Source organism: Protomyctophum parallelum, assembly GCF_964188405.1.
Source record: "Protomyctophum parallelum genome assembly, chromosome: 2".
Classification (NCBI taxonomy): Eukaryota; Metazoa; Chordata; class Actinopteri; order Myctophiformes; family Myctophidae; genus Protomyctophum; species Protomyctophum parallelum.
The window spans coordinates 58,367,015-58,388,821 of NC_139699.1; the positions used below are offsets into that span (position 1 = coordinate 58,367,015).

Sequence of the window (21,807 nt, forward strand, 5' to 3'; positions counted from 1 at the left end):
ATAGTTGCACTGTTGCAGCCCTACTGTTCTGACTGAGGAGCAATGTTTCTGTACACTAAAAGGATGCATGCAGTACACACACACACACACACACCTCCCAGTCTTGGTACAAGCGGAGAAGCAAGTGGTACTCTCTGGAACGCAGTGTCAGGAAATCAACGAGCAGCAGCATGCATAGTGGATCAGCATCTGGGTCCAAACTGATAGTGAGATGGGAGAGAGGGTTGAACGAGAGATTAATGTATGATAAATGCATGACAAGACAAGAGGAAACAATTGTTGCCCATGACTGACGTCTCCCAGCCCTCAAGTATGACAAAATGGTAAGCGTGAGAATATGGTCAACGAGCATAGTAAATGCGGAACAGAAAAACAAGACGAAAATACTGGTTCATTGTTGGAACCAGACCTTTAAAATCTCTTCCAAATCCGTCAACAAGGCCTGCTGCCACTGGAAAAATATGTGTGACATATTTATTTTATCATATAGGAAAACTATTGGTGGAGAGGTTTGTCTAAACCATGTTATGCTTAGCTGAGATTGGACCATTGCAGTTTGGGGAGGGGCTTAGCTATAGGTCAATTAACTCCTTTATTTATTTTTTAATATCTTTTTATCCCACGATTTTGTAACCCATTTTTCACCCCTGCGTCAATTATCAAATGTGATCCTGGGCTCTACACACCCTCCGCCAATCTAGTCCCCATATATGGGGGACATGGGGAGAGCAACGGACTTGAACTCATGCTTCTTTCATGCCTGAGTGTCCAAGTTGCTCCTTTACACCTGACAGGGGGGGAAGTTTCCCTGGTTGGACGTAGTGCGTGGAAGGAACACGTTATTCCAACCAGTTCCTTTCCCCTCCATCAGGCGCCCCGGCTGGCCAGGGGGAGGCAGTTTAGAGACCAGTTTTTTTGTGAGTAAAAATGAAGATCAAACGCATGTTGAATTTGTGAGAGAGATGTTGGTCCAGTTTAACCGATGGGGTTTGACGTCAGAGGTTAAAATCTTTAAAGAGCTGTCTGACTTGATAACTCTGGAACAGTTTAAATAGTGTGTTCCGGCTACTATTGCTACCTACATAAATGAGAGAAAAGTTCAAACACCTCAGGAAGCAGCCGTGTAGGCTGATGAGTATTGTTTAACTCACAAATCATTTGGTGAGGACTGGGGTATATGCACCAGACCAGTGGTCCAGGATGTAGGCCTACTGAAAAACCTGTTGTGGCTCAGGGAGCCTTGACACTTGTCATTATTGCCACAGTAAGGGGCATTGGAAAAAGCATTGCCCTGCTATTAAAACTAAAGAGAAGTGGTCAGGTGGTGCACAGATAAAACCTGTCGCTTTGGCTGCCCACGTCATTCCTTTAAAATGAAGCCGTTTATTCTGCATTTATTTCAGAGGGTTATGTCTCTCTGCCTGGTGGAAAGGCAGTTGCAGTGAAGATCTTGAGAGATACAGGTGCACTATACGAACATACATCCGTCAAGCCGTAATTCCATTCTCCTCAGTTTCAGACACGGGTGATTTCATGTTAATGCGAGGTATGGTGATGAAAATCAGCCCCGTCCCCTTACATAGACTGAGATTAGTCTGTGGTTTGGTTTCTGGGGAGGTGGTGGTAGGAGTGCGTCATTGGTTGAGCTTATAGGACTAGATAGTACAATCCCTTAGATAATCAGAACTTGGCATCGAGTGGGGGGGGTGGAGGGGTAAAAGCTTCACTAAGGTCATCAGGTGGGCACCCTCCTTCATAGGTGTTTCATTGATAGGCCCACGACACCTCCAAAGGGCTCAACGGCGACACCTGGCATCCCAGGTGTGCCCCCCTCAGCTTTTACCCCTCCATGATCATTTTGCAGCCCAGTTGGGGTCCTTTCTCTTGATCCATAGCCATCTGCTGCTTCTTCCGGCAGCCTCTGACAGCGCCTTGACGGCTTTGCGGAACGCCTGTCCTCGCACTCCCATCCCCTTAAGAAGCTTGGTTGTGGACGTAGCAACATGAGTTGCCTGTGGAGGGGGTTGATATAATCCTTGGCAATGACCTTGCAGGCGATAAAGTGGGCTGAGGCTCAATCACCTGTGGGCACACAGGGTCCTGAATCGCAGCCTTTACGTTCAGAAAGGTTGAAAATAGGGGTGTCTGAGACTATAAAGTGCACGATGAGTCCAAGGAAAGCGTGTGGTCAACAAGTAAAAGCTGATGCCAAAACCTTTTCAATAACTGTGCCTCTTAAGTGCCTCTTAAGTCTCCGTTTGACTCTGTGTCTTCTTGTGTGTAAGTGGGGTGTACAGGGCGAGAATGGGCTGGAGAAACCCATTTAGCAGATTGTAGTGCCAGCTAAGTTCAGGGACATGGTGTTGAAGGCCTCATATGAGGAGGTAGCTGGGCATATGGGTTGTAGGGACGTGTACAAGCACATCCGGCAAAATTACTTTTGGCCCCGGTTGAAAAGGGATGTTTGTTTTGTTTTCATTAAAACATGCAACGCTCGTTCAGTACGAATTGGTAAACCATCTCTGAGACTTGGGCAACATGACAAAGGCCCTAGAAATGTAGTGGCTGAGGCCCTATTACATGCATTCTAGTCTGCCTTATTTAAGTACCTTATGTTTGTGCCCGCATCAGTCTCACCTTGCGGTCTCTCTCTCCTCTTAAATATGCTCCTATACTACAGGTACCAAGGTTGCAGGGGGGGGGGTGAGGTGGTGTTTGGTGGGATGGGTCAGGTATTGGTATGGGTCATATTTATTAAAGTTAATATTATACTGTTTGGTCTCCTCTCTTATGGGGGGAAGGGGGGGGGGGGGTGATGACCCTTCCCATGGGGGTGTGTGTGGGGTTGGTTTGGTTGGATACTAATTGTTGTTCTCTGTCCCTGTGTAGGAGGAGAGTGCCAGCCTGCTGAGGTGTGTCACACCTGGTCCCAATTATCCCCTTGGGTATAAAAGCAGGCTGGATGAATGCTCTTTTATCAAATCTTGTCTTCTCGTCTATGGCTACCTCAGTGCATTATTAAATCAATCTTGTTATCTCGTCAGCATCCAAGGAGTTAAGAGGTGCAATGCTACTGCAATGCTTTTCGCGATCAAATAATCAACCAATCTTACCGTGCATTTTGAGGTTACATAATCAACCATCTTGCGGCCGTTAATACTTGTTTCGTGCACAACAAGCTGAAAAAGGTCAAACTAAAAATGAGGTCTTCGGGTAAAACAGAGTCCCGGAAATACCCAAAGTGCAAAGGTTTTGTACGGTTATGGTCCGCGATCGCTTGGTACTGCTCGGGGTCGGAAATCATATATAACTAATCATTTTAGTAGAGACCGCAAACGTGAAGACGCCAGTATAAAGGGAGGGGTCGTTGTAAGTGAATGGGAGGTCTGCACTACAACATTGAGGACACCGTTGTGGGTTTCCATTAGATTGCATCATACAGTAGGACAAAGCATGACATTAAATCCCATGGCATGTTCTCCAGTGTTGCGGTTGTTACCAAGCATGATAAATTACGTTTAGATAACATTAACCCATTCTGACCGGGCACCCATTTTGGTGTCAGCATCATGTCATGCTTTAGCTATTGAAAAATAGCAGATCTACAAGCTCATATCGCGCCACCGAGTGGCGCGATACGAGCTTGTAGGTCTGCTATTTTTTGAAAAATCGAAGAACGACTGACATTTTTTTAGAATCTGATCTCAGGTCAGAATGGGTTCATCAGACCAGTGTGTGTTGTCCAGTGGAAACCTCGTATGAATCTGATCTCAGGTCAGAATGGGTTAATTAATTTGGATAACATTTCCTCAAAGGACTTTGCTTACCTCAGGATCAATTTGCAGTACTCCAAGGCCGTGCGTGGGCATCCCCTCTTCTCCAAGAACATCATGTGCTTATACAGAGCCAAATAAAATGCCCTGCGCGGATAGGAAATCACAACATCATCACAGCACTTTGACAGACAAACTAGTGACATGATTCTTAAGTGAAAGAATAACCTCACACAGTGCAGCTCTTGTGGCGGGATAAAAGACCTACCTGTTCTCCGGTCGGAGATAGTCCAGTCTGCAGCTTCCCGAGGTCAGACTGAAGAGCGGGTGGAAGGCGCACTCGAAGCTGTACAAGGCCCTCTCTGTGGACGGAACAGAGGCTATCATTTCTTCACCTCCAAAATCTTTGATGCGACAGTTATACCGTCTGTTATCCCATTGTCCCCCTCTGGCGCATGCATAAAGTGAATGGGAAATCGAGTGGCAAAGTCGTCTAATCTAATGCAATCAGTTTGGAATCAGTTTGGAATTAAAGTCGTTTTTTTGCCACTCAGTAGGCATTCCCGCATAACTTCCGGGTATGATGATGATGTCACGTGCATACTCTTTATTCTGTACTCACTTAGATTTTGTAATTTAGGTCCATCGAGCCGTAACACATAGCTTAGCATGTTATATGAATGGAACTGTGTTATATGAAAACACCAATATCAGAATAGCATCATAATAAAGTGTGGTGGGTTAAAGTGTAGAGTCATTGGAAATATAGTAAAATAAAGAACATACATGTACAGTAGCCACCTCATTACTTTAATGTGCTTCACGGCTCAACTAATAACATGACGCATCAAGTGCATGTGCACTAGTACTAAATATCATGCAGCCTGTGTCCATCTGCAACCAGCTAATCTCTGCCACAGCCCACCGTGGGAACGGTTGCTGCCAAACTGTGCACACACTCCCTGGATGCCACTCCCTCTGCCCCTAATTCTACAGATGAACCTGCCTTGGGGTCATGCATGTGGAACATTTTTGCAAAACACACGCAAATCAGTACACACACATCTCTGAAGTCATGTGATCAACACGGATCTGTCCGGATGTAATAATAATAATAATAAATATAGCTGCAAACAGCGATAAGGCGGGACCAAGAAAGACGACAATACGCAATAAGAACAATATGCACGAATAAGACTGACGAGCTGAGTTGTCAGTACCCGGATTTGAACACACAACCTTGTGGTCTGAAGGCAAGAGTATATGTATGCGTTTCCTCATTTTGGGCATGTCATTGTCTATTTCTACAGTGTGTTCGATGTTCAGGTCTTCACGTACAAACTTCTCTTCAACCGGGATTTCAGATAATGGTCCAAAGATTGTGTGTACGATGTTTCACGCAAATTGCGCAATATAAGCATCTTTCAAACTGCTCAAAATGGCGGTAAATTTGAGGGTGGCGCTTACTTGCCAAAGTGAAAGATGTGTTCCCAGTGAGTCAAGGAACATGTGGAAACAAGTGCCATGAATTTCGGCCAATTAAAGCATGAGTTATGTCTGTTCAAAGGTTTCATTTTCAAAAAGTTGCTATAGCGCCCCCCTGGCACCCTATTGCAGTAAGACTGGTTTCAGTGCTATTTGGCATCAGTGGCGGTCCGTGCTGAAATGAACTAGGCCTTCTACAATCGGTCGCGGAACGGCCGCGGCGAGGGCTCGAGATTAACGGCGTCCCGACGTCCCGGGGACTGTAAAATATCTATTTGGGACTTAAAGGTATATTCAGTGATTTCACTTAATTCAAATATCACTTATTTTTTTGTTTTGTTGTGATAATCCTCCCTACTATAGAGTGTGCTGGCCATATAAGGAGTTCCTCCCTGTCCCCAGTTAACCCCTGGGGATCAAAAAACCTTAGGTTTCGTTTTTGACTCTCTATCCTGATTGGACGAAAGGCTGGGTCCCACAGCCAAAAACGAAACCTAAGGTTTTTTTGAGTGAAATCACTGAATATACCTTTAAATGTATCTCATACGGGACGGTTCCGGGACGAGAGGAGGTTTTTACACTGAAAATGCGCATTTCGTGTGCAGCGATGAGCAGCATGAGACTAGCAGCGCCGCAAAGACTTTTTGCAGTGCCGTCAGTCAGACAACAACAACGCACACTTCCATGCTAGGCTTGCTAGCTGGCATCGACATAATAATATGTTGGTATGTAACCTCTGAAGCAACAGATGTTTTCTAATGCTCAGATTGTTCTGGAATTGCTGCCCCAACACTGTGGAATGCACACCCCAAAACGCTCTCATTCCACAAATTTTATTCCTTCATCTTAGGATTCCCCCTAATAAAGTTGTTTTTATTTGTTTTCTCATGCCACCCATGTAATAGACATTTGAGTATTCATAGACTACCTGCATTGCTGCACGTTATCTGTTGGTCTTGATCAAGTAGCCTACCACCAAAGTTTTATAAGCTACTGTAGTCACTATTCATTGATTCACTGATGCACTGATAAACAAAATCCATTTGAAAATAAATATCACTGTTCTCAGGTCGAATATTGATATGCGATTAAAATGTGATTTAGATTAATTAATTACAAAGCCTGATTAATTCGATTAACATTTTTAACCAAGCCCAATTTTTCATGTGGGAGCATTTTGACTAAATCAGTGGATCTACAGAAGAAACATGAAGCCAAACAAATAATGTACTGCATGTATTCAATACATGCAGTACATTATTTGTTTGGCTTAATTGTATTTCTATTACAATAGGAATACAGTTATTCATTTCACAATTTGAGTGGTGCTTTTTTTGTACTTTTTTTTCCCGGGACTGTATACATTTACTTCGGGACGGTTCAAATTGTATTTTGGGACAGTTCCGGGACGTTGGTGAAAAAAGTTAGTCTGGAGCCCTGGGCGCGCGTGCACGAACACCCCCCCCCCCCCCCCCCGCGCACACACACACACACACACACTCACACACACACACACACACAACGGCGTAACAATGCACATCAACGTTATGATACTGGACGTCTGGAACAACGAAAGCACAGAGACAGAGAGAGAGAGAGAGAGAGAGAGAGAGAGAGAGAGCTCCGCAGCCCACACATTACAACCAAGTGGGCACTGCCGCACTGAGTTTGAGACTGAGTTTGAGAGAGACTTGGCCAGTGAGCAACAGCCACAAGTTCACAACAACCATAGCGCATAGCCAGCGACCAGCCGGCCTGGGTACTAACTGGGTCCTTCCTTCTCGAAAAGGGCTTTGACTGTAAATCCACCACCACAGTTTGTTCTCCTAGTCCAGACATTTTTGGTGTTTGTGAGTTAAATCTGTAAAAAAAGGAGAAAGACACAGCGAAGCAGGCAAGTCTCTTGATACGCAATACCACAAAGACATCTGAAAAAGGACTGGAATTAAGCTACCAAATCGCAGAGATGTTGGCAAAGTTAAAATTGCCACATACATTGGCAGAAACAGTAATAGCCAGTTCATTCAAATTTGCGGGGGGTGTGGGCTTGGTGCCACCAGATCTTGCAAAGGAATTAGCAAATGTGCCGCTCTCAAATAACACAATTGGCCGACGCATTGAAGACATGTCTGCAGACATCGAGAGTTTTGTCATAAGCAAAATGGGAAATTTGCACTGCAAGTGGATGAATCAACAGATATAAGTGGACACGCACAGCTGTTGGCAAACATGAGATTCATTGATTGTGACGCGGATGGTGACTTCATCAGAGAGAATTACCTGTTTTGCAAACAACTGCCTGGAAACAGGAGGACAAATTTGCAATTTATTTCCCCCCAGTTAACGCCGAAAAGACTTTGACTGGGTCCGTGACCCATTGAACGTGGCAAACATGAACAGCCCAATGCTGGAGCGAGAGCAGTTATTGGACATACGGGAGGACTATGAATGGAAAAAGAAATTCAAGGAGCTAAGCCTGGACAGGTTTTGGTTGGCTATCGGCAAAGAATATCCAGCCATCACAGACGCAATGGCAGTGCTGCTCCCTTTTTTTTTGTGAGTTTAGTTTTTCAAGCCTGACTTGCATAGAAAACAAACGCAGAGAGATACTGAGAGCAGTTGATGAGGAGCTCCGTGTCAGTTTGTCCAGCGTCTCAGCCAGGATAAAAACTCTTTGTTCAGGAAAACAAGCTCAAGGTTCACACTAGACAGAACTTGCAAAACATATTTTCTTCTTTCTTTTTTTATCAATTTTTTTACGATTTATTTTTTGTACAAAAGTGCTCAAGTTTAAGACCATTGTATTGTGGCAAATATTTTTGTTCTTGTTTTTACAACTCCTTTTTTTTATTTAGAAGTATTACTTTGCATTGACAAATTTAATGTTATTTGATGAGTGCTGTCATGTGTTTTTAAAAGTATATTGGGTTCAAAGAAGTTTTACTCTGTCAAAAGTATAATGTGTTTGGTATCAAAGACGTTTTACTATATATATATATATATATATATATATATACATACACACCCGCCCAGTTGAAGCACTGCGCCCTAGTGGTAAGAGGAGGGACTGCAGGCGGACCCGTGGAAGTATGACGAGGAAACCCCATGCAGCTGGGCTTTAACGTTGAGTGCGATTGCACCTCTGCAACTTAATATGAATAGAGAAGGCACCCAGAGAAAACCCTGAGGCGAAATGGACATAGTGGCCTTTGAGCAACTTAATGCAAGTGGATGGGAGGAGAACTCGGGTGTCTTCTCTATTCATATATACTCTATACTCTATGAAAAAAAGGCGGAAGTAGACGGTTCTTCCGGGTGCTTCAAAACGCCACTGAGCAACTTCCACCGACATGAATAGCGGGGGAGCGGGGCTATCGCTCCGGTTCAGTCTCTATCCTTCTTTATACTCTATGGTAGCTCCCCCTTCACGCAACCCTATCGGGGTGACGCTTCCAGAACACAACGTGGTTGTGGACGTCTCTCGCTGCCTGCTTTCTACTAACGCATCCATCGAGGTGACAGACAGGCTGACAGGCAGCACAGAGACTGCAGGCAGAGTGCGCCACAGGATGGTTATATATTTTATAATACATTAGGCTACATAAACGTTGCTGCGCCGCCTATCACAAGGCATTTTATTTACATCATGGCTTTACATTCACCATCGCTGATGAGCAGCGCTTTGTAGGCGAGGAGGGAGGCTTGTTCAGGAACTCCATTATATCATATATGGCTCTGCATCAATGTAATAAACATATGCGCTGTGAGCCAACGTGAGCCATGATGTCATAAGTTTTGCGGATTCGCCTGTTTATATGGAGACCATAGGAAACGGCGTTCTCAAAGATTTCCACTCTGGGAGGTGGTTTCACTTTGTCGCGTTTTCACCTCCTGAAAACACCGTTCTCGTCTAAAGTGACACCAGCAAACGATACTTTATTTTACCGTTTCCTATGAACACCGTTCTCGTATAAAGACCACCTAGGTAAAGAGGGAGCATCAGATCAGTGCAGGTCGCAAAATCTCAGCAGAAACACCTAGTCAAACCATTCCTTGCATCACGTAAGTAAATTTAGTTACAGGAAACAAGACAGTCGAGATAAATTATTCCAAAAGCCCAACATCAAATTGTTCAATTAGTTAATTGGAGCTGCTGAATGTGAAATCACATGTTTGGCAGGGTTGTTAGTGATAATAGAATCACGAACAGCAGAAGAAAGAAACCATAGTTGCAATATTTTTCTGTTATGTCTGGAATCACCATTCACCATCACTCTCAAAGTTCATGTAGGTGTCTTTTAGCCCTTTGGAAGTAGTCTCCCCTTCTAGTATTTTAGGATAAAATAAATTGATACGTTGAAGAGTTAAGGTCATTAACTCACTGGCGAATTAGAGATGCAACGCGACTGCTTATATCTATAGGCATATATGTGATATAGATCGTATATAGATCGTTTTGATAACGATTTGTAACTTGTGTAATTCACATCCTTTTCCTGATCCCTGAATAAATACAACTTGAATGAATTAATGAATTATTTGCCACTCCTCTCCTCCTCCTGCTTCTGATTAGTCCTCTCCACTCCTCGTCAGTCATTGGTATCCTTGAGATATTTCCACCACATTGACATTGGTCCCGGCGGCAATCATGTTGTCTACACTGTAGACAACACGGTTGCCACCGGGCTCGCCCACCCGTCCCGTGACAGTTGAGTTGACCAATGTCTGGTGGCTGCTGCTTGCACACAAGTGCCTTGCTACCCCCAAACAGCTCTGGTGTGGTGGAGAGTAGGTTAATAACAACATGGAGAAGACAGAAGAGGACGAGGGTGGTGTGGTGGAGAGTAGGTTAACCCATTTAGGCCAGACATCGAAATTTAAAAAAATCTAAAAATCTTCTAAATCCTGAAAGTTTTCTGAAATACCTATGTGCCTATATCACTGATGCTCAACCCATGTCATGTCAAGGACCCCTATATAATTATATGTATTTAACCCCCATCTCAAAATATGTTCCAGGGACCCTCCCCCCCCCCCCCCCCCCCCAGAAGCAAAGATTTGAGTTTAAAAACGCACGCTCTCCAAGATGCACTCGGTGCCATGCTATGAGCTTGTAGATCTGCTATTTTTCAAGAGCTCAAGTATAACATAATGCTTAAAACACCAATTCCCGTTCAGAATGGGATAATAATAACGTGGAGAAGACAGAAAAGAACGAGGGTGCAGGCCGGCTACTGCTCTCTTCCCAATCACAGCAGGTACGTTCACAACTACTGTACGCTGTTTACAGACAAAAAGAAACGCAGTTTGGGCTGCATTCCCCCCTGTAAGAGCTTTAGCAGTATAAAATCATGATTTGAGACAAATCTGGGACAGACAGGCCAGGACAAACTGTGAACTCCATGTAACCTAATTGTGACCAGTCACCATATAGATCCAAAACTGACATGACCGTGATCTATGAAAAGTAAACACAACCATACTGTGCACATTGACATTCATCCAACTTCCAAATTAGGGTGCATCTCTATCCGTACTGTATTCAAACGTGTCAATAAAGAATTCAATCAATCAAACCAAAAACAAATTATCATAAATGTCAATTATGACTGTAATAACAGTCTGAAAACAGAAACTGAAACAGGGCGGTCACCTCGAGCTCAGCGAGACGCGTTTTTTTTAAACTTGCGCCGGCCAGGGAGTGACAGAACATGCATGATCATCGCACAGCACACACACACACACAGTGTATACTGACGTCTCTCTCTCTCTCTCTCTCTCTCTCACACACACACACACACACACACACACACATGCATGAACACTGATAGGGGGAACCGCATTACATTAGCATAATGCTCTCTAGCATCACATAGCCTATTGCCAAAAAGCAGTGAACTCTGATGAGTCTGATCATTGTAAGCAAAACGGTCACGGTGACGGAGGTTCTGCTTTTGCCCTGTGCCCACTTCAATGCGCTTCTGAGAATACACAGGTGGAACAAATTAACGAGTGACAGCTATAACGAGCAAGCTACGCTGTCGTCTTAGCTGCCTGGCAAATTCACACGGGCAGCTTAAACGATGCAGTCTACCATTCATTGTAATTGTAAGCCAGCGACATGATGTTGCAAAGGCGGAATGATGCATGTAGCCGCTCCAAATCAACTCACAACGTCTCCTCAACTCACGTGTCCTTGCATCGTCTGTGATGTTGCTGGCAGTAGCAGTGGACAAGCAATTTATATCACCCATATAATTACATTGCGATATTGATATCCTGCATGTTCACATCGAGATAACGACATATCGTTCAGCCCTACTCCAGAGCATGGGAACTAGGGAAGCGATAGAGAACCAATTATCAAAAGTCCCACGAAACACTCACATTTTGAAGAAACGCCTTTTCAAGGACACCACCTGCTGCCCGAGTGTAACAATTTTTTTTCCTGCCGTCAGACAGCCGCTCTTATCGAGGTGTTGTGTGAGGATCAGAGTTTTTTTACTTTGTTGCAGATCAAAAATCCAACCCCCCACCCCGCTCCCAAGTTCCGTGCCTGCACAATATTATGCTGTTCACCGTAACAAATTCCTAACATGTTTTACATGTATGGCAATAAAGGCTTCTGATTCTGATTCAACCCGCTAAAATTAATGCAGGACTGGACTGGTTATCCCCAGTCAAAAAGATCTGTGAATAATAGCCTTACCACAGCCTACCATGTAGAAAGATGGACACAGAACTGCTCAAATACATTCGAGTAAACATGTTGACATACATTACTGCTTCTTGTACTTGGTAAATTAAGTGTTTACGACTTTGTCATTAAGAAATTTGCAGTGCTCCTTTCATGACAATGACATTTTATTCATAATTCTCACCAACTAGGTCTCGGGCCATCTCCTGATCCTCCTGTATACGGCAGACATCAGACAGCTGGAGCAGGGAGTCTATGTGATAGGGATTCATCTGTAGCAGCACCTGGAAGGAAGGAGAGGGAGGGAGGAGAGATCTAAACCTCTGTCCACACGACAAACACAGAAATGCATTGAACACAAGGAGAACATCCCACAATCAGTAGCAGGATTGTGATTTAACCCATTTAGACCTGGGAACGATTCTACAAATGTCTTCTAAATCCTGTCAGTTTTCTGAAAAACCCTATGTTTCTATGCCAGTGGTGCTCAACCTTTTTCATGTCAAGGACCCCCAGAATTATATGTATTTGGCCGCCGACCCCCATCTGAAAATATGCAGTTCCAGCGACCCCCCCAGAAGCAAAGATTTGAGTTAAAAACGTTCACTGTGAAAGAATATATTCAAAACTCTGCGCCACATTTTCACGATAAACATGAATAAATAGCAGATCTACAAGCTATGAGCTTGTAGATCTGCTGATTTTTCAATAGCTAAAGTATAACATAATGCTTGAAAAAACAAAAGGGGTTCCCGCCTAGAATGGGTTAAAAACCCGGGAAAAGACGCCTGCTCTAGGCGTTTTCAACATAACCAACAAGAGCATGGATGTTCTCACCACAATGTTGTTGGGATCCATGGACTCCACTGCATCTAGGAACTTAAACTGTACTTGCTGGTAGTCACGACTGTGCTCAAACGTGAAGTACTGCAGGCCGTCCTGAGACTGCAGGAGTGTCATTGAGATGCCTGCAGGGAGACAATGGGTCAGGCTGATGAGCTATACATCCCAAACCAATGAGGCTTTTAATTCCCAAACAAACCAATGCATCATTAAAGCTGGATCACACTGCCGTAGTGTGAAGACTCATCTTTCCGTTCGCCACCTCAATCCCCTATAGCACTTCACTGTCCATGGAGCACGATTCTAAACTATCTTAAACTATCTTCATGATAGTTTACAATACGGGTAGATTCTGGTCGCTTCTTCTTCTAATAGAGCTGTGATGTGCTTGACATCATCATCTATATCATTATATAGGAACGACTACAGAGTGGCAAAAAACTACTTTCTGGCCTTAAATGGTGCATTTGATTTTATATGGCCTTGCCATACATCTCAACAGAAGATCTGATCGGATTAAACAACTTTAAGTTCAAACACACTTTGCCACTTGATTTGCCACTCACTTTATGCATGGGCATACCCTCTAATCATGGTTTAAGTTGTAGCTTCGTGTTGTTTTGAACACAGAGGTTAAGAATGTGATTGCATGTTGTACCATTCTGACCGGGCACCCATTTTGGTGTCAGCATCATGTTATGCTTTAGCTATTTAAAAATAGCAGATCTACAAGCTCATATCGCGCCACCGAGTGGCGCGATACGAGCTTGTAGGTCTGCTATTTTTGAAAAATCGAAGAGCAACTGACATTTTTAGAATCTGATCTCAGGTCAGAATGGGTTCATCAGGACCAGTGTGTGTCCGGCGGAAACCTCGTATGAATCTGATCTCAGGTCAGAATGGGTTAAGGCGGTTCATTTCAGTTTATTTCGGTTTTGCACTTCACTCTGGATAAGAGCAATTGTAGTCTTGAGTCCACACACACACACAGCTAGAAGAAAGCGCTACCACATTTGTTTCATCGAACAGTATGGTTTGGTCTTCATCATGACATCACGCCCACACTGTGTAATATCAATGTGGCCTCTGTTGTGACATAAATGCATCTCTGATTAACCCATTCTGACCTGAGATCAGATTCATACGAGGTTTCCGCCGGACACACACTGGTCTGATGAACCCATTCTAGCCTGAGATCAGATTCTAAAAATGTCAGTCGTTCTTCGATTATTTTCAAAAATAGCAGACCTACAAGCTCGTATCGCGCCACTCGGTGGCGCGATATGAGCTTGTAGATCTGCTATTTTTAAATAGCTAAAGCATAACATGATGCTGACACCAAAATGGGTGCCCGGTCAGAATGGGTTAAAGCAGCTTGCGGCTATACCGACACTCCGCTAGTACCAACAAATTATTGGTTGTACTGCCCCCTCTCAGTATAAAGAACAGCTAGCAGACAGCGCAGTGCCAAGGCTATTTCTGTATTGCCATGTTTCTAATGGGGGGGGGAGACTAAATCAATGCATTTCTGTGTGTATTCATGTTATGCAGGATGTATCATATTTCCAGCACTATAAAAAAAAAGCACTTCTGCAGGCCTTAGGGTGATTTCTATAATACGAATAATAATTAAATCTTTAAATTTCAGACCCTTAGGGTGCCGGCCCGGGTTCCAACAGGCCGCCCCGTGTCCGAAACGGACAATGATAGAGTTACCGCGTGGGGGTCCCCGGGGGGTCCCCGGAAGGAGCTAAAGATCTACAGGACATACTCCAGAGTTGATGTATTTTGCTAAAGCTTTACAGGGGTAGAGTAGCTGGATGGCAAGGTTAGCCAGTTCGAACCCTGTGGGGCTTCCCCAGAGTTAGTGTCAAAGTGTCCTTGAGCAAGACTCTGAACCCCCAATTGCTCCTGATGTGCCGGTTGGTGCCTTGCATGGTTTCCGCCGCCATCAGTGTGTGAATGTGTGTGTGAATGGGTGAATGTAATGCACAATCTATGTAAAGGTGCATGAATGTGTGTGTGAAATGCACCATTTAGCTTATAAAACCCAATCATTATTTCTTTAGCGGTGCCTCCGCTCCATTACGGAGCTATGTGTGTCTGTATACATTTATGTCCAAGCACGGAAAGCTGCACCACCTAAAGTGGCCAGTAGAGTACAGCACAGAGTAAAGTGGCACAGAGTACACTACAGTAGAGACCACAGTGCACTACAACAGGGGCTCTCAACGTTTTTGGCCCGGGGACCCCCGGAAATGCTTTGGAAATGTCTCGGGACCCCCGCCTCACCCCCTCCCGACCCCCAATATAAATTGACTGCTACTACAATAACCTTAATAATAGAGCGAATACACCATAAATAAATACTGAAAGCAGATTAGGATATGCATGTACTACGTGTACTATATGTAAACTCTTTATTTTCATTTTCCAGCCATTCAGTTGAAAAAAAAACAAGTTATATTTATTTTCTTCTTTAAAAGAAATAAATAATTGGGGACCCCCCCCAAAAATAATTTGGGGACCCCCCGAGGGTTCGCGACCCACGGGTTGAGAACCCCTGACCTAGTGTACACCTACAGGTACAGTAGTATATAGAAGGAGCTAAAGATCTACAGTTCGAATGAGCCTTCACACCTGCCAAACGAAGCTCACCTTACGACAATTAATTTTAAGTGCAGTATAGCATCCTGGTGTGAAGGCAACCTTAGACTGCAGAGACTACTGCACCATAGCCCGGATTAACCTAGTCTTGACAACCATGAATTACACAAAGGTGGAAATGTTATTTAGACAGCTGCCAGGTTCATTGTAGTGTTGTTTTGGGCAGCAAATTTCTATTTTTGTTTAGTCATAGTCTTTGGAATGAAACTTCATTTTGTTTTAGTGCTATTTTAGTCACCTGGAATGCTTTAGTGTTAGTTTAGTTTTTGTCGACTAAATGTCATGCGATTTTAGTAGACTAAATATACAGTTGATTTAGTCGACTAAAATGTATTTTGGTGGGCCTTGATGTGATCGTAATGGCTGATGTTACACTATAGCCGATCTACAAGCTTGCAACCAATTGGAAAATGACTTATACTGGGTCTCTTCTCCAATAGTCCCTTCCTAACATTTTAGTCTAGTTTTTATTTGTTGACGAAGTTGTCAATATATTTAGTCTTAGTTTTAGTCATCATAGCTTAGTTTTCATTTAGTTTCCATTTAGTTTGTCAGTGAAAAAAGGTAGTCGACGAACATTTTTCCATCGTAGTTTTAGTCGACGAAATCAACACAGGTTCATTGTTTACCTGGTATCCTATAGTTTCAATGTAGCGATTATTATTTTGATAGTATATTGTTTAGACTGCTGGCATGTTCTTGGTTTACCCGTTAGTTACAGAAGTAGATGTACTACAATCTCTACATTTATTGGATGTATACTTGCGTGTTTTAAGTCGCTCTGGATAAGAGCGTCTGCTAAATTATAAATGTAAAACTGTAAATAACAACTACCTGGACGGCTAAAGCGAGGCCAGGTGTCTTTAGGAATGGTCATCCAGGTGCTTCGATGGAACTGCCGCTGTCGCTGGCGAGGTCTGTCAAAGTCAAAGAAATAAATGAAAACACACCGTACGAAGGCCTTGAACCCTTAGTTTAAACCCAAACAGACTTCCAAGAATGCATTTTACCTTTGATCTCCAAGTACTGCACGAGCCCCAAAGTACCGCTTGAGCTCCGTGTCTGGATTCAGATTCCTTAAACAAACACAAATCACTGACATCTAGAAAATAATAGAAAGCCCAATACAACAGCTGCACATTATAATATTACCAATCAATCTCAAATTGTGTGATACCGCACAGTTTGGTTCAAAATTGTAATTTGATCAACCGCCTGTTACGGTTACGGTAATAAATTAACCCTTTATTAGTTATCTTTGTTTGCGATACTTTAGATATTGTATTCTTTTTAGCCTCTAGTCAATATTAAGATCGTAACACCCACTGATCTTTAACCGTTACTGATATACTGTATGTGGTGGCCAGAAATAATCTCTGCTTCCTACCAAGCCACTTATATTTACATAGTCAAACTTTTTTCCCCCCGCCCTGTTAGCTATGTCAACTATAAAGCATAATGCATATCAGAGCAGACGTTGGTGTGCAGACTCTTTCTTTGCTTGTATTATCACGTTTTCCACGCGTCAACAGATTATAAAATGTATGACATATTTTACTGAATGCAGGAAATTAACTATCAATTTCAGAGGATGACAGTTCAAATTCTGGACCATTCTGTCAGTTTCCCTCCATCCACGCACGTCACGTGGCCTAAATGAGATTTAACTAACAAAAGTTTGTCTGCAACGTAAAAGGTGAAAATGCAAAAGTGTCAAAAATAAGATATATTTATATATAGGACTCAATACTAGTGTCTGTCTTTTATGTTTATGCTCTACATTCAATATCTTTGCAGAAAATAGCCCTACTACAAGCTCACAGTGTATTGTGACTTGCAGATGTGTGGTACGGATGCTGGTGTTTTAATGGCTAAGATGAACAACAGAGGGCCTCCTCACTTGTGCTCCACGTATAATACAGGCTTGCTGTCTGAGCCCCCAAGATGCTCCTCATTCTGCAGGGTGAGACCGTTGGATCGCTCTATGGTCTCCAGCAATGCATCAATATCATCCTCCGCCACATCCTCCTGAAACCAAGTAAGTCAATTGACACCAAGTGTAAAATGACACTAGTACTGTATAAACATGGTGGTCCCACTACTAAGTTAAGCGTTATTCATAGTCTGATTTATCGGTGGTGAGGTCACCACCGCAACTACAACACGGAGCCTCTGTGAAGAGCAAACCACCCCTCTCCCCAGCCCTTCTCTCTGTTTTTACTCACCACCGCTCCACGTTATTACAGCTCCGGTGGTCACCTCACCACCAGAAATTCAGACTATGAATAGGCCTTTACTGTACTAGTAGTCCACCTACAGTAACATTCATTATTAGCTGACACACAGCAAATATTTCCTGGTAACTTTACCTGTAGCCTCGGAAACCCAGACGTTTTTATTTACCTGCGTGTCTCCTGGAGAAATCTTTTTCTTCTTCTTTTTCTTCTTCTTTTTTCCTTCTCCAGACTGAGAGAAAGAAGAGATTAAATTATATTCAAGTATAGATTAGCAAAAAAGTATGCTAAAGAAAAATGGAGCACAGACTATTCCTACTCAAATTGACTTTATTTGTTTGTTTGTTTGTTTGTTTGTTTGATTTCACCTTTGCAGACTTCTCTTCTTGCTTTAGACATATTTTCTCTGTGTTTCTATTATCCTTCTTTTCATTGCCAGGCTCATCACTCCCAACAACCTTCTCCGTGTCGTCATCGGCTGACAATTTCTCCGCTTCATTCTCTGCATCACAGATCTGTCAAAAGGAGCTTCAGCTGTTAGCACGAAAATACAGTAAGGTTACATCAGTGCACTGCTCGCTTCACAGTCACCCTCAAACAATTACATGCTGTGCATGATGAGAATTGAAAAGCATACCTAAGCAGATCTAAACCTCTGGAATGAACTCCCCAAACATGTCAGAGTTGCTCCCTCTCTCCTCTCACTCAAAACCCACCTCTTCAGGATAGCTTTCCCCAGCCGAGGTCTGGTTAAGATGTCCGGGTTCATATGTTTGGTCCGACGGAGCATTGGTTTGAACGACAACCTACCTCAAACCCTCACCCTAACCTGAACCTCCTCCGGGGCAGCACACCTAAACCTAACCCCAACCCTCTCCCGACCCCCAGCGCATCTCGGACCAATGCTCCGTCGGATCATAGTATGCCTCCCAAGATGTCCCCCTAACCCCCTTCCCTCGTTTATCCTTTTAACCTTGCACTGATGTTGCATCTGTTTTGCTTTGTTTTTTTTTGGTTTTCTTTCTGAATAAAGTATGTTCCTAGTCTTCTTGTAAAGCGCTTTGGGTATTTAGAAAAGCGCTATATAAATTTGAGGCTGAGCTATTATTATTATTATTACTAGAAAAAGTGCCCTTCTGGGCACAGGTCTCCACCAGGATAGGAATGTAGGACATTGCAGCTTGCCTTCATCTGGTGGTTGGATAAAAGGGCAACAAAAGTAAATGAACTTTGGAAGCCAATCTTAACCAATCAGGATGGAGTCTGAGAAATCTGAAAGACCGGTTTCGTTGAATGGCTCTAGAGAGACTGTGTACCAATTTGCGTGATGTTTGGACAAAATCTGTAGGTGTACTGTGCAAAAACTTGTTTTGCACAAAGTGGCCTCCTGGTGGCGCTATAACAGGCCGTTCTGGAAAGTTTGGGGCAGAGGTTCATCGTTGGCATCCAGGGAGTGTGTGTGCAAAATTTGGCATCGACCAGGTTAACGGTGGCCGAGATTAGCTGCTCACGGACACACACACACGGACGGACGGACGGATGGACAGACGGAGTGCAAAACATACTCTCCCCCCATGCCTTCGGCCTGGTGGAGACAATAAACTGCAGCTCTGAAATGAAGGATTAGGTGTTAGTTTGCGTAGGGCCATGTCATGTTTTAGTTATATTGTTGTTGTAATCCTGAGGAGGCGTGTCTGAAGCCTGTCCTGGACATGGAGTCCGGACGTAAAAACAAAAACATCCGTTGTAATGAGCCGTTTGATTGTGAGATGCCATCTAGCTTACATAATGCTTGCCTTCTTTTTTTCTCTTAATATTTTTTATCCCACGATTTTGTAACCCATTTTTCACCCCTGTGTCAATCATCTAATGTGATCCTGGGCTCTACACACCCTCCACCAACCTAGTCCCCATATATGGGGGACAAGGGGAGAGCAACGGACTTGAACTCATCCTTCGGTAATAATGCTTGCCTTCTGATGCAGCAAATTATATGAAATTATTAGTGAAAATTTGTAGAAATAATAAATGCTATGCCCAATGGTGCAGACCGCCGAAGCTTTCTAGGCTCATTTTTGGCTTATACGCCATGCAGTGTGGACTATTATTTTAAGGCAATTCCAATATTTCGATGTACATCATTGCAAGTCAACTACATAACCCAAACAACTACCAAAGTGTCACAGTCACTCTGCTTTCACTTTACAAATATATTAGCTGATTATTACTGCAGTGTGCACACTGAATACTAGAGCCAACCTGGGGATGGACATTATGTTAACGGTTTTAAATTCCTACTAGCGCTCACTGTAGCATTATAAGCTACACCTGTCACTTATATACAAAACGTTGTGAGTTGAGCTCCACTCAATAATAATGGGATGGGATGTTATGATAAATAGGAAGAAAGAGTCAGCTCCACTGGTTTATTGATTCAAATTGATACCAGTGTTGCGGACTCTATTTCTTCCTCTTGTACTGCCTTTTTGTCCAGCACCTGGGCTAGAGTGGAGGTGCATGCTCTATATTACCTTATGATAAATACCCATCCTCAATTAGAAAAGCTACAAGCATATTGGGCATAATTGAGGTTCATGTAAATATATTGTTGGATTGCAAACGCACACACACACACACACAGTCCGTGTGTTTGCAATATTGCATAATATACCTATGCAAGCAACCCAGATAAAAAGCTGCACATTTGATTTTACCCCATGTCTAACGTATCCAGTGAATTACTTGCTTATGTCTTCCTGTTCTCACTAGCACTAAACATGTGTTGATTGGTTGATTGATTGATTGATTGAAGTATTTATCAACAGTTTGCAGAATTACAGTACATTTCAAGCACAACTCAATACAAAAACTGTCAACTGTGAGTGGAGACCCAATAAAGCATTACACTTGTTTACAAGAGGGTCATTTGTATGTCTCATTATAACATTTAGAGACATACAAATTATATACACTTCTATATAGCCAAAAAACAGGAAATCATCATCATAAAGGAGGTAAAAGGGGAAAAGAAAGTAAGAAACATAATGAGGGGGAAAAGGGGTGTGTGGGTGGGGGATTCAGATTTGACCTGGGCCAGTTTCGAATTGCATCCGTTCGTAGGTGCCCTTTGAGAGCAGTTTTGAAGGAGTCAAGGGATTCACATGTCTTAATGACCGTTGGTAGGGCGTTACACATTTTGGTGGCATCGGAGCGAAATGAATTGGGTTGCACATGGTTTGTGGAACTACTAGTTACATATGGAACATTGTAGAGTAGACCCAAAAGCAAAAGGGCTAAGCTAACAATTAGCTCGCCTTGTTTATCAGTTTATGGACATTAGTAACGTGTCGAACTTTTGGCCCAAACATGTTATACATTCCATCCATACTTTACCAGTTCATAGATATTGCTGAGGTTCTTCTGATTCTTGTTTTTCTTAGCCTTTCTGCTACTGTTATTCTTAGCCTGATGTAGAACGGATTCCTCCTCGAAGTCCTCCACACCCTCCGCAGCACCCTGCTCCTCCTGCTGCTGCGGCTCATCTCCTCCAGCCTCCCCGAGGTCCAGAGCTTCTTGTCCCCGTTGCTTCCCCCGCAGCCTGCGCAGGGCCCGGCTGGACATGATTGTTATTATTCACAGATGAATTAACAGAGAACTTTAATGACAAGATCGAGGCTAGGGTCTAGTAGCGCACTAGCTACATGACAGCTAATGCTATATTTACACTGTTTACACCGGTCCGTCAGAGCTAGGGGGGGGGGGACACAGAGTGATATAGTAAGAGAGTGGCGACACTAGCGTTGACTCCCATTGTAACAATGGAATGCGGAAGTGCTCATTCGATCTCAATGGGATAGTTCCAGGAGCACTGTTTGGAACTACAGCGAGATCAAAGCGTGTCGCTACTCTCCTACTCTACACTCTTGGTGGACGGATGGTCATTGGTGGAAAAGTTCTTCTGCCCAACATTGATTGGTTGGGACCTGGACAGGCAGGTGTGTGGGTGCTGCCCTCCATAGGCAAGGAATACTCAATTTATTCAGATATATCAGTGATATAAATATCAGTGATATATCAGTATTATGGTAGAATACCGAATATATTAATA

The 21,807-nt window shown here is 43.3% G+C and overlaps 1 protein-coding gene across 1 annotated transcript in view; it reads right to left on the bottom strand.

Annotated features, from left to right (window-relative positions):
• tcf25 (TCF25 ribosome quality control complex subunit) overlaps positions 1 to 21,441 on the bottom strand; it is a 51,608-nt gene extending 30,167 nt beyond the window's left edge. The window contains exons 1-11 of the mRNA XM_083759574.1: positions 21,093 to 21,441; positions 18,068 to 18,214; positions 17,869 to 17,931; positions 17,366 to 17,493; positions 16,476 to 16,541; positions 16,300 to 16,382; positions 12,793 to 12,923; positions 12,140 to 12,239; positions 4,042 to 4,135; positions 3,828 to 3,920; positions 95 to 200 (exon numbers count right to left, since the gene is read on the bottom strand). Of these exons, the coding sequence (XP_083615700.1) occupies positions 95 to 200; positions 3,828 to 3,920; positions 4,042 to 4,135; positions 12,140 to 12,239; positions 12,793 to 12,923; positions 16,300 to 16,382; positions 16,476 to 16,541; positions 17,366 to 17,493; positions 17,869 to 17,931; positions 18,068 to 18,214; positions 21,093 to 21,320 (1,239 nt within the window). The 5' untranslated portion in view covers positions 21,321 to 21,441. The remainder of the gene's footprint in view (positions 1 to 94; positions 201 to 3,827; positions 3,921 to 4,041; positions 4,136 to 12,139; positions 12,240 to 12,792; positions 12,924 to 16,299; positions 16,383 to 16,475; positions 16,542 to 17,365; positions 17,494 to 17,868; positions 17,932 to 18,067; positions 18,215 to 21,092) is intronic.
• Between the last annotated feature and the right edge of the window lie 366 nt (positions 21,442 to 21,807).